Consider the following 13,141-nt stretch of genomic DNA (forward strand, 5'->3'; position numbering starts at 1 on the left):
GACAAAACCTTGTCGAAACGTTGTACATTTGCTGTCATGTTAAACTTATATTAAAGTTTTTTTCATTACCCATTTAAGCCGTCTCCAGCCATTATTATATTTGTTCTCTGCAGACACTTTCTGTATGATCTCTATCCTCACCGGCTACTCCACCTTCACAATGTAAGATTCTTGCTATTAGTGTCAGCGGAGGTATGTATGTTTTGAAAGTTATCATTTTCCTAAACTGAAAATCTATTTCCAAACGTACTTACCTCTTCTGACACTCCCTCCCTTCCTCCCCACTAAGAGCTGGTGTTAGTGACTTGAATGTGGTAAGTTTCGAAAAATTGATTTTATCGTCTACATACAGTGCTTATAAACAGTACCTGCATAGAGGGCGTGTGAGGGTCGTTATAACATTTTGCAAATTAGATATTGCTGGGGGCAGTCGAGTGGTGTATATAAAGACTGGAGCAAGCAAATACAACATTAGATGGCAAAGATGAAGATCAAGAAATAGGTATTAGTGTCAGTGGAGGTAAGTATGTTTGGAAATACATTTTCAGTTTAGGAAAATGATAACTTTCCTGTTATCAAAACTTCCTTAGTGGCTCAGTGGTAAGTCTGAAGGCTTATAACACTTAAAAACTGGGTTTTGATACCTATAGTAGGAACAGCACATTTAACCTATTGTATAAATTTGTCTTTAACAGTAAAACAAACAAACAAAACTCATTATCAAAACAACTATCTTTTATGGAAGTAATTCTTTTATGAAGTTTCTCATTCTTCTTTTTTTTAAGACAAAATTCAAGGTTCTGTGCAGAGATCTTCATTGACATGAAGAAGGCCTAACATAGAACCCTAAATATTGTCTCAGGAAGAAAGGAAAATTTTACAAAGGGAAGCCTGTAGAAAGAACTACTTTCAAATGAATACATTAAAAAAAAACAACTGTTAAAGTAGTAATCATATACAGAGGTTCACTGTAGTGAGTAAAACATAAATAAAAACATTATACGTAAAAACTATGATTTTTGCATATATTTTAACTAATCAGTTTATATTGTCCCCATTGTGTGTTAGGGGTAAGTTTACAGGCATACACCACAAATTCCAGGGTTCAGTTCCCTACAATAGACAGAGTGCAGATAACTTGTTGTGTAGCTTTATGCTAAAAAAAAAGAAACAACAAACAGTTTATATTTTGCCAGATATTAATTTTTTTAAGCATTATACATTTCCATTTATCAAAAATGTTTTGGGTTAATGAAAAGAGTAAGAATTTATTGATATAAATTTATCATAATGCATTTAAACAGAATTTTATTATGATGCATGTAGGAATATTTTGAAGAAACCATGATGATTAACCTATGATGCACATATGGACAAGTAAGAATAGAAGTTACATAACATATAGGTTAGTTATTATATGTGGGGCTCTATAACTTTCATTACAGTAAGTTAACATATTATGAATTATTATTTTCAAATCAAAGAGCCCAAAAATCTTCATTGCATATGAATCCAACCAATCTCATTTTAGCCTTGATGCCAAGTGTAATAGGTTTTTGGTATACAGGGTGATTATTAAAAAAGTTTCGCAGCTCAGCACATCATATCTCACAAATATTATAGCGTAGAAATATGAAATTTCACAGGGGTTCTAAGGGAATCATGTGGATGCAAATACCACAATTATCACATGTTTTGCATATTTCCCAGGGGTATAAATGGACCTGTTGATCACAGTGTAGCAATTCAACCAACATGAACCTAAAAAGTTTGTAGAGAGATGGACTACTGAGATGTTATTACGCCAAAGCAGCTGTCAGGAAATACCATAAATGCATAATATTTGCAGAGGGCTTTTTTCCAGTTTTTTCTGTATAAAGTTCATAAAATATCTTGAGGACACATGTTGCACTTGTGACCAACTACTAACAGTCAGGCTGCTAACATGTATTGAAAGTATTGCTAAAGTCAGACATGTCATAGCAGAACAAGTTATTACAAGCACACATTGGTACAGCAGTGCATGTTACTCAACCTAGTGTCTGAATTTGTCAATTTTCACTGTTTATAAGGCCTTTGGTTAACTTTAGGAATGTTTCCTTAAAAAAACTGCCTCATGTTCAAGCACTGAAGATGACATGTTATCTTACATTGCAGTTCTTGACAAGACTGGAAGATGATGATCAATAGACTGCCAATATCTTACGGACTGATGAAGCACACTTCACCTTTTCTGGAAGTGTCAGCACATGCAACTGTATTGTCTGGTTAGAAACAAATTCACATGTCACATTTTCTACACACCTCTATAATGCTAAGATGGCAGTCTGGTGTGATTTCATAGCTGAAATTTTTATTGGACAATACTTTTTAAAGAACCATAAGCACATGGACGGTAAAACTGTACAGTCAATGCTGCAAGGTACTATGCAATGCTCAAAGCCTTTGTGATCTCATTGCTTCACCAGTGAAATTTTCATAGACACTAAAGTTTTCATGCAAGATGGTGCCTCTCTGCAAATTGGTCTTCAAGTGTGAAACAAGTCTTTTGGGAACACTTTCAGGCAGAATCATTTTAAATTACTTTCTTTTTGAATTAGCCACCTCATTCATTGGACCTAATACCAGCCACTTTCTGGTTTTGAGGGAACCTGAAGTCATGCATGTATCATGGGAAACCTTGCAACTGTCATGAAATTGTTCAGCATACTAGATGAGATGTGCATTGTTGCCATAATGTCCATTGTCAAAAAGATGATACATTCTGGATGCTGGAAGAGCACATTTTGAACAGTTGTTGTGATTAATGAGATCTTACATTACAGTGATGCCTCTTGATAATGACAACTGTGGTACTTGCATCCACATAATACATTTAACCCTTTTGCCTTGAGAACATACGCAAAGTATGATGTGTATTTAAAAAATGTTTAAACCTTTTAATTATGAATTTTAAAACGTAACTAATACATAATTAATCAAAATATAATAGTAGGACCTAAATACAGTTTAAACGTTATCTCTAACTATAACATATTTAGGTAAGAAACAACCATAAGTGCTATAGTTGATCAAGCAGCCAACAATACTATAGTCAGTTTCATATACTCTGTCACAAAGACTTGGCACCAATTTCAAAATAACAGTTGTCAGTTTATGCAGTAAAATGATCTCTTTCTAATTGTTATATACACATTGTATGTAACATCTACGTGGAAGGGATAAAGCTCAAACAAATCTGTTAAAGGTGGGCATGGCAGCTGTCAGGGGTTTAAATAATTTATTACTTGTTTTAACTGTATTCATTCAGAGTTCTTTGAAAGGAACGAGTCAAGAGGTAATGTAAGCATCTTAGTGGCTAGACATACCTCTACTCTATTACCATTGTATTATTGAAGATACAGAGAGCCAAGGTAGAGATTTTTCATGGCTCGTTGGTCACATGACAATACATCCGAAATTTTAAGCAGTTTTTGAAGGTTTATTTAGTAATAAAGGACTCCAAACTTGGATAAAATAAAACTTTGAATCATAGTACACATTACAATATTAAATTCATTCACATACATTGATATTAAAGGTGTTTAATTAAATTTTGTAAGGGACTTCTGTTGCGAAAGTGTTAACACCCTGTGCAATTTCAGTTTCCTATGCCTTACTGTTTTTAAGACAAGATGCATTGAACTGCAAAACTTTATTTATAATCATTAGAGCTGGGTGATTAGTGGAAATTGAAAGCTGATTAATTATCAAGCTCATTAATTACATTCAACTAATCAATTATTCTTACATGAAACTTAGAATAATAAAATATAATAATAATCAAAAACAGTAGTTTTGACTTCTTGATTATTATCATGAGCCATGACCAGTGTTTCCTCTAAGCTGCACAACAACCAGTTAAGTGCCATGAACATCCTCAGTAATGGTGAGGAATCTCAACACATTAACGGTCTTAATGACCCTGGTAGTCAATAGGCCTAAAGCCCAAATAACCAACTGGTAGCACTGAATAGTGGTCTAATGATTCTGTAGAGTCAGTGGTCAAACACTACCACGCATCTGCACATTGCTTTGATACTGGTGAAATGAAAAAAAATTTTTCACACACGAATTGAAAAATTTAAAGGGAACATTGGCCCCGACACTAACTGATTAAACTGAACAACCTTGAATTAATAAAAAAAAGTGATAAAAAATCTTGAATAGTTGGAATAATTGAAAACTAATTTTAATTAGTTGATTATTTTCATGAGATTAATTGATTTAATCATAATTTCAATTAATCAGTTATTTAATGGGATACTAATTGATATAATCAATGCTCATAAGTAATCAATTAATCAGTGTAGCAGACTAGCTAATAATCACCATGTATTTTAACTGATAATATTGATGGAGCACGTTCAGTCATTTAAGTTGATTTCGATCAAGAATATTGTTAAAAAAAATATTATTATTATATAGTCTGACCAGACATCATTTCGAAAGGTCAAGTACTAGGTCACCAGTAAATCTTTACAGTTTTTACATGTTTATTTTATGATTTGTAGCTGGAAGGAAGTGATGGCTACTGCACTTGGCAAAATAAAATATAAAACAAAATGTGTTATAAATACCAAGCAAGTTGAAACTGATTACATACATGAAATGGAACTTTCTGATTAATATTAGAAAATCGTAATTACAAAATTAAAGGAAGTATCTTGAATGTTTTTCAAAGCATCCCAACAAAAGTTCACAAAATAAAAATGTTAGAAAAATTAAATCAGATTATAGTAATTTTTTTAAGCTGAAACTAGATACTATTTACTAGGCTTGTTCTAAGTTTATTACACTGTGAAAAGGAAATAAGCAAGGAATATCAGTGACAGACATAAGTAATTGTTACAACTTTATGTTTATGATTATTGAATTAAGGTGGAATGTGTTATTAGTATAATCTATAAACTGTACTTTTTTATAATACTTTTTTTTTCATATTTATGATGTGAAAAAGCTAGGTGAGAAAAACTTGATTTTGGTTTTATCTTTTTTTCTTCTAGGTCAGCTATCAATATTGAAAGAACAACACAGAGTTATGCTACAGGATGCAGATCAACTACGAGAAAAGGATGTAATTGTTTTTATTTAATGGCTAATTAACCAGATTTATACTTTAGAAGAATATTATATTTGATAAGAACAAATAAATTTTGTAGTGATATATTGCAGCTGTATAAATGTTGTTTGTTTTCAAATACCAATGAAGTGTTTAGGTTTCAGTTGGTGAAAGAAATGAGCTTTACATTGATGACAGTTGTACATTTATAATGATTCCTTGAGTTATTTTAACTATTTTGTTTCCTTTGATGTAAGAGGCATTTGTAATGTATGTGTCAGAAGAATGCTACATGAGTAAGGGTTCTTTGAATCATTTTATCCGTTTTACTTCCTTTGATGTAAAAGACATTTGTAATATGTGTGACAGAATAAAGCTACATATGTAATGGTTCCTTGAGGTATTTTAACCATTTTGTTTCCTTTGATGTAAAAGACATTTGTAATATGTGTGACAGAATAAAGCTACATATGTAATGGTTCCTTGAGGTATTTTAACCATTTTGTTTCCTTTGATGTAAAAGACATTTGTAATATGTGTGACAGAATAATGCTACATGTGTAATGGTTCTTTGAGTCATTTTAACTGTTTTTTGTTTTTGTTTTTTTTTCAATCGGTGTGAAACCATTTGTAATGCAGTCACAGAAAAATGCTTAACATGTAATGGTAATTAGGAATGTTTAATCCTTTTTTATTTGTACAGCTATTGAAAGTAAGGACTGAGGCTGAGGCTATGGAGAGCAGCTTAAGAGAGCATATTAAGAAGCTTACATCACAGAGAACATCTTTGGAAGAGGTAAGATTTGGATAATATCAGATACTATAAAGCTTGTGAAATAGAATATTTTGAATTTGTGTAATCAACTTGTGTCAGTTTAATTTTTAAATAACTATTTGAAAGGTAGACACTTCTTTTCAGTTTCACATTTTTTTATTAGTTTCACACCTCATTAATTACCTTTATAATTATTAATATTGAAGGAAACCCAGTTACCTATGAAAAAAACTCCAAGCAAGATAATAGAAAAATCAAACCACCTTAATGACACTTATAGATAACTAACTATATAACTTTCAAGTTACAATATTTCAAATCACGTAAAGTTAAATATCAATGTATTACAATAAGGTTTACAAGTACACTGTATTTTAACTGCATTTCCAGTATTTTCCTGAATTCATACTAGTTTACTAATACTTATCTGTAATATATTATTTTACAAATGTTCTCAGGAAGTTGGAAAGTTAAACACTCAAATAATGGCAGAACGAAGTAAAGCTGAGGATCAATTGGCTTTGCAAAAACTCCACTGGAAGGCGGAAGAGGTATGTGTACATAAATGATTTTTTTATTCAAACATGCACAAATTTACTCTTTCATCAAATAACTTGCATGAAAATGAAATGTACTTTCTAGTATCTAGACTTGTGTTTTTATTCTATTGTTTCTTTGTTTTGTAATGTATTAACCCATAAACTGCTGCAGGAGCAGCTCAGTTGCCGTTTTCTGACTCACAGATAAAACTGAGTTGCCATCAATCACAATAAAACGGTAATTATCATCATTCGCATAGAGTTATAGTTATATATGTGCAACTGATGGATATTTCCATCATTCACAGCTGAGCCATAGAACTTCAATGATGGAAATATCTGTCATCCGCAGTTAATAGGTTAATTTAGTCTATATTTTATACTCATGTCTTTTTGTATGTTTGTTTCTCTTCTTATGTTCTAGCCAAATTATGGCAATGGCTCTACTAAATTTAGTGTTTTTGACTGATAATCGTGTGTAACCTTATTTAAGGTTGGTGTTTTTTGTCAGGTATGTGATTGTAAACTAAGACAGTATTTTCAACTCTGCTTGTAAGCTTAATTACCAGTATCAAGATATGCTGTAATCCAGTTTTGTTTGTTTTTCAAGTTCATTTTGTAAATCATTTAAAATTTACAAAAAAAAGTGAAGAGTTATTATAAGACCAAATTATAACATTTTACAACAGTTGCTTCTAACTGTCCTGACTAAATTAGTGATGGCATTATTTGATACAAAAGTTTAAGAAAGATAGCAAGTATATGAAAGTGTTCAAAAGGATTAGATGAACTGGAAAAAAACAGACAACTGATTCTTATTTCCTTTAACTATGGCTAGATCAGGTGTAGAAGACTCAAATAGATACCTTTGTCATGTATGTCAGTGAGACATTTCATATCTTTTGTTATTTGGTTCATGATCCTATGATGGAAGAGATTTATACATTATCTCTAAAGAATTTTGGTCCAAGCTTTTCTCTGTTCCTATCTTTAATTGACTTATTTAAAAAGTCCATTACTTATGGTGCCAGGTTTTCATGGCAACTCACTTAACACTTTTATTCCTGTACCAAAAATTTTGTGTTTTGAGATCCAACCTCATAATTGGCTGAACTTTCTTGTGAATTTTTTACCAGGGATGTATATCAAGCCAAGTAAAAGGTCTTCTGTCACTATTGGAGTCATGTAAATGACATTTCTTCAATTAATGTTTGAGGATTTAGACTCTGTGTTTAACATTAATGTCAACTCACTGTTTCTTACTGTGCTGTTCAGTTGGCATGTACAGTAATTCAAGAATAAACCTAACACACACTTCCTGATATACACAACCTAGTTCGAGAACCTAGTTTGTAATTTTTTTGTTGGGGGAATGAAGGAGACAAAACTCAGTGTGAAGTTGAAACAAAAATAAACAGTTTATTTTTCAGAGAAAACAGAAGAATGAACAATCTTACACAATGAAGACTATTGCATTGTGACGCATTCAGTGGAAATGTAAAATAAACCATATTTAAGGGTGAATCAGCAAAAGTAATGGATGAAAGATTAATGAAACATGAACAGCAAATCTTACTTCTTCAAGTCAGAAACAAGTCTGAAAATGCCAAAATTGCTTTAACATTTCACTTTCTCCTCGTAGCTGACTAACCATAAATTGGACCACAAGAATCTGGAACTTTCTCTGCTTCATGTAACAGTTGTAAAGTAGTCCTTTATACATAAAGTAAAGTAGAATGCAATACAACTATCACATGAAACAGTACATAACTTTTACGAATGGTCTCTGCTTCAGATAGTAATACCTTAGGCTGAACTAAGCACATGATCTCAAACATATTTATTATTGTTACAGATTCAAACTAATATTATGGTCGAATTATATTGATAGTATTTGCACACAGGGGGTCTCGGGCCTTTTTTTTAGAAATTTTCAAGATTTCAAAGTATATAACCTTATTTAATCACCAAAGTTTCAAACTAAGATATTAATCTCTTCCTTAAAACTATTTTCTTTCCTTTGAACTTCTGTTGTTGATTGTTTTGTGCTATTTCTTTTAGAATATACCTTTTTGCTTCAAGGTTTTGATATATATCAGTGATGTAGATGTTTCCATACTCTATTGGTTATCACTTCCTGATTGTTCCATTCTCTCGAAGATGTGGATTGCTTGATTATTTGTTTGATATTATCTTTGGGACAGAATTAGTTGGATTCTAACAAACTTTTCTGCCTTTTCTTTGCGATTGGATTCTAATGTGTTCATGCTGGCTTTCATCTTTTGAACCCTAGAACCCTTTGATGGGGATTCCTGTAGGTTCTGAGACAACTTCCCAGGTATGATTCTGCCTTTGCAGCTTACATTCTCTGTGATATAAAAAGCTATCCATTTATTTGCCATGTCTAGCAACCCATGAAGAGGAGAAGAGGATTCTGATGGTTGAATGGTACCTGGGTCATTGCAATACACCAATTTGGCCTTGAATTCTTGTACATGGGAAGCTCTAGTGTGACTCTCTCAGGGTCATTCAGTTGATTATGTGTGGTTATGGTCAAGTAAGTGCCAGTATTGGATGTCCTCAGCAGGTGTTGTGGACAGTATTTCTGTTACAGGTGTTTAAGTATAGTACTTATGAAACCATAGCATTCCTACACTATCCTTTTGAGTTGTTGATAGTGGGCACTAAATGTTTTTAAATTGTCTTTATAGGTTTTCAAACAAAAACAATAAACGACCATATACAGAAGACTATAAGCACACATTTACTGCCTCCTATTATACCAATAGGCCCGGCATGGCCAGGTGGTTAGGGCGCTCGACTCGTAATCTGAGGGTCGCGGGTTCGAATCCCCGTCACACCAAACATGCCAATCTCCACCTTTGCCTGGTCCCTAGTCCAGGATGAGAAAGGGGGAGGGTTGGGCACGGGGCTAGCAACTCCACCCCGTAAAAACCAACCTGCTACAAGTAACTGCAACAACACCTTCCGTTGGCGAAGTGTTGTTGCGGCCCTATGCTCCACTGGGAGTTTACAGGAAAAAAATAACCAAAATTATTCCAATACAATATTTTCCAATTTTTTCATTATGAGAAACAGTTTTTTTAAAATGTCCCTCTTTTTCATCCTAAAGGGCTTGGTGATGTTTGCCACATTTCAAGCTGATAAAAGGAATTAAGATTTGGAGACCTACTGGTTGAAACATTACAAACACAGGACAGTCAAAGGTTACTGGCAACATACTTATTGAGGTAATTCCACACAGTACTTTTAATTCCTAAAGAGGAGTTAGTGTCTGGAGGGATCTCATTAACATATCTAAGTTGGATATTCTTGCTGTTCTTTCCAGTCAAGGAGTATCGGATGTGAGGCAAATCTCCACTCAAAAAATTAGAACTGAGCTGACTAGGGCACTAATTTCTACAGTTACATCTCCTCAGTTAGCAGCCAGTGTCAAAGCAAGTTTTCTGAACTGCAAAGTAAGGCCATACATTCCAAAACATCTTGTTTTGGTTCTTTAACCTGTGCTCATTGTGGTGGCAAAGACCAAGATAGCTATGAGTGTCTGTTAGAGCCATGTTATGTTAACTGATCTCTCTCCAACCCCTCATACTTTTAATCATGTCCAATGTGGATTGAAGAAAGAAAGTACAATAAATAAAGACCTTGTATCATATATTCTATGTTAGTAGTTCTCTTGTCATATTCTGACCATCTTGTATTTTCCTTCACGTAAGAAAACTAAAGTAATGATCCTGTTGTTTTTGAGCTATTCCCTTGTTCCAGTTGCTGTACCTTGTATATTGATTATTAGAACCACTTATTTCCTTTTTCATCTGTCTTTTAAATAAATTGCACTGCTTCATATTCTCTCTCACTCCTATGTTTTTAATTCTAAGACTTGTGTTGTGTTTAAGTAAGATTGTGTTTATATACTATATTTTTTCATTAAAAAGTGTTCTAAAAATGTATTTGACTTGCATTTTGATCCTCAGCCCCATTGTTGCTTAAATAAGTTTTGAAACAAAAATGGCTTGATGAATCATTTATAATTCTAATTTGTATGTGGATGACCTTGAGTGGTTACTGAATGTCAAAAATGAAGAATAAATCATAATTTTGAAGATACCTTGTAGTTTGAAGTTTGTGACATTAGATTTTTAATGTAGTTTGTTTTTATCTCATTGTTTTTATAAAAATGTTGTATTATCTTTTAAAATCCCAGAGCAGTTATTCCCAAAATTTTATATCAATATTTTTTGGAGTGTTATGTAGCAATATTATAACATGTTTTTATAACAAACTTGCATGATGTGTATGCAATTATTTTTCTTCAGGGACAGCGTGTAAGTTGGCTTGAAGAAAAAGTGAAAATGATAGAAGAAGCAAAAGAAAATCAAGAGGTATGTAACACCTAGCTTCTTAAAAATATTGGGCAGGCTCTTCTACAATTTATTTTTTTTTTTTTTGTAGAAATATAATGATAGTAAAATTCTTCAACCTACAAGACAAAAATAAATGTGGATATTTGATTTCACATAACAAGAGCATGAAAGAACTTAAACCCAAAGTGGGTCTGACTTCTATTTATTTTTATTTAATTAATTATTTTATTCTCCAAACTTTTCTAGACCATTTTATGTTTACTACTTAATCACTGCTATTACTATTATAGCATCCAAACTTCTATGTTTTCCACTTCTCTAGCTCTTCTTTATCTCAGCTTGCTAGCTTTGATTAAGAAATGATGATTCCGCAATCAATTTGTTCAGTTATATTTCAGAATAATAAAAGAGACAAGTATCTGAATAAAAATGAACAGAATGTTAATCAAATTTATTGATTTTCTTCCTTGAGATGTTAAAAAATACATGAAGGAACAAGGTCTGTTTCAAAATCTCTCTCACAAATAGATTTATTAAAAAAAAAGTGTGCTGAAGTAACAGAATAATTTTTTACTCATACATATTTTTATAGTAGTAATATTCAAATGTCATATCATAAGAAAAATACAAAAGTAGTCGTTTGAAACCTTTAGCTTTATTAACATGAAGTTATTAACGAATTAATCAGATTTGCATAAAAATCTTTTTGTAGATTTTTATATATTTTATAGATATTTTGCCAAATAGTACAGTGCACTTTTAAGTGATGAAAGACTTATTTTGTAATTGCATCTTTGAAAAGACTTATTTTGTAATTGCATCTTTGGATTTATTAATATCTTCAGAAAGCACAATCAAAGAATTTCTCACTGATATACTTCTTCTTATCTTGTATGGTTGAAATATGACATTTTATTCAACTAAAATTCAAATCCAGGACTATGAATTAAATTAGTAATTTTTTTGGTTTCTGTTTATATTTACATATATTATCTGTTACAACTAGTATTTTCTGAGAAAAAACTAATGTGAAGAAATACAGAAAAGTAATCCAAGTGTAAATACTGGTATGTGTATATAATTATCTTTTATGCTTTCATTGACCCAGTTAGTGATTGTATAACAAAACAATTTGAGTAATTTGTGGTATATTTATGTACTGGATTAATTTGTGTGGTTAATGATATTTGTAGGTTGGTTTATTACAGTGGTATTGAGCATTTTCAAATATTTTTTAGTTCATTGGCATTTGTTGTTAACTTGCACTTCTTAAGTATTAGAATGACTTCTAAGGTCTTGTCAGAAGTTTTCGTAGCAGTATTGGGTTTCATTTTATTCAAAAGAGTGATAAATTTTTGTTTAAAGCATTGTTTCTGGAACTTATGCTGAATTCCTAGTGTACAAGACATGAAGTTTTCTGGTAGGTTAAGTATAAAATATATGCTAAAGCTAATAATTTTAATTTTGAACAAGGATCACTGGTATAACTCTACACCCCCTTCTTCTCCCTCTAGGTACATTTTTAATTACTCAACAGTGTTGTTAAAAAAACAAGTATAGTACATACATGTACAAATACATGTATGAAAAAATATATTTTTTTTTGTATAAGATGTTTAATAATGATTACTGTTTTGTATAACAAATTTTTAAACTACAGGTGAATATTATATTTATTTCATATGGATTACCTATAAAATAATAGGGTTTTCAATCAGTCATAAACTAGTGGTTATGATGATTTCATCCGTGAATTATGCAAATTAGTACTATTGAAGGTTCTACCCTTTGTTAAATCCCTAAAGTTTGATGACATTTAGTCAACAAATATTATACAGGCTGAAAAGTTTTGCATGTAGTCTCCTCACAACCATTCATTATTTCATAAGCAAAATAATTCTAGGATTTTATTTAATATTGTACGTGTTAAAGATGGCATAGGTTTTGAAAATGGACAGTAGTGTTTATTCCTAGATCTAGGAACTTGGTTATAAGTGTATAGGAAATGCCACTAAATTATGCATTAATTTTTTTTTGTTTTTTGCAAAATTGTAAGAAATGTGATATGAAAATTATCACAATCATGCACAAAAATTACTTTTATCATTTACAGTTTTATGTTTATTGGTTGTTTAAACAAGAAATGACACTAAACCCTATTAATTATAGTATTTTGGCACTTGAGTGTATAGTTTAAATCATAAATAATATTCAATGTTAAACTGGTACACAGTTCAAAACATTTTATTTAGGCCTATCTATGGCCTTCAAAAAAGTTGACGACTCTACATGTTTTGACTCCTGAGGATGACATTGTAGAGTCTTCAACTTTTTGAAGGCC

General features: G+C 31.7%; 1 protein-coding gene across 1 annotated transcript in view; it reads left to right on the forward strand.

The window, feature by feature from the left end:
• The window catches only part of LOC106478443 (leucine-rich repeat-containing protein 45-like), a 72,155-nt gene that overhangs the window by 52,000 nt on the left and 7,014 nt on the right, over positions 1-13,141 (forward strand). The window contains exons 15-18 of the mRNA XM_022382040.1: positions 5,046-5,116; positions 5,805-5,897; positions 6,335-6,427; positions 10,753-10,818. Coding sequence (XP_022237748.1) covers positions 5,046-5,116; positions 5,805-5,897; positions 6,335-6,427; positions 10,753-10,818 — 323 coding nt within the window. The remainder of the gene's footprint in view (positions 1-5,045; positions 5,117-5,804; positions 5,898-6,334; positions 6,428-10,752; positions 10,819-13,141) is intronic.

Source organism: Limulus polyphemus, unplaced genomic scaffold (genome assembly GCF_000517525.1).
Source record: "Limulus polyphemus unplaced genomic scaffold, Limulus_polyphemus-2.1.2 Scaffold212, whole genome shotgun sequence".
Taxonomy (NCBI): Eukaryota; Metazoa; Arthropoda; class Merostomata; order Xiphosura; family Limulidae; genus Limulus; species Limulus polyphemus.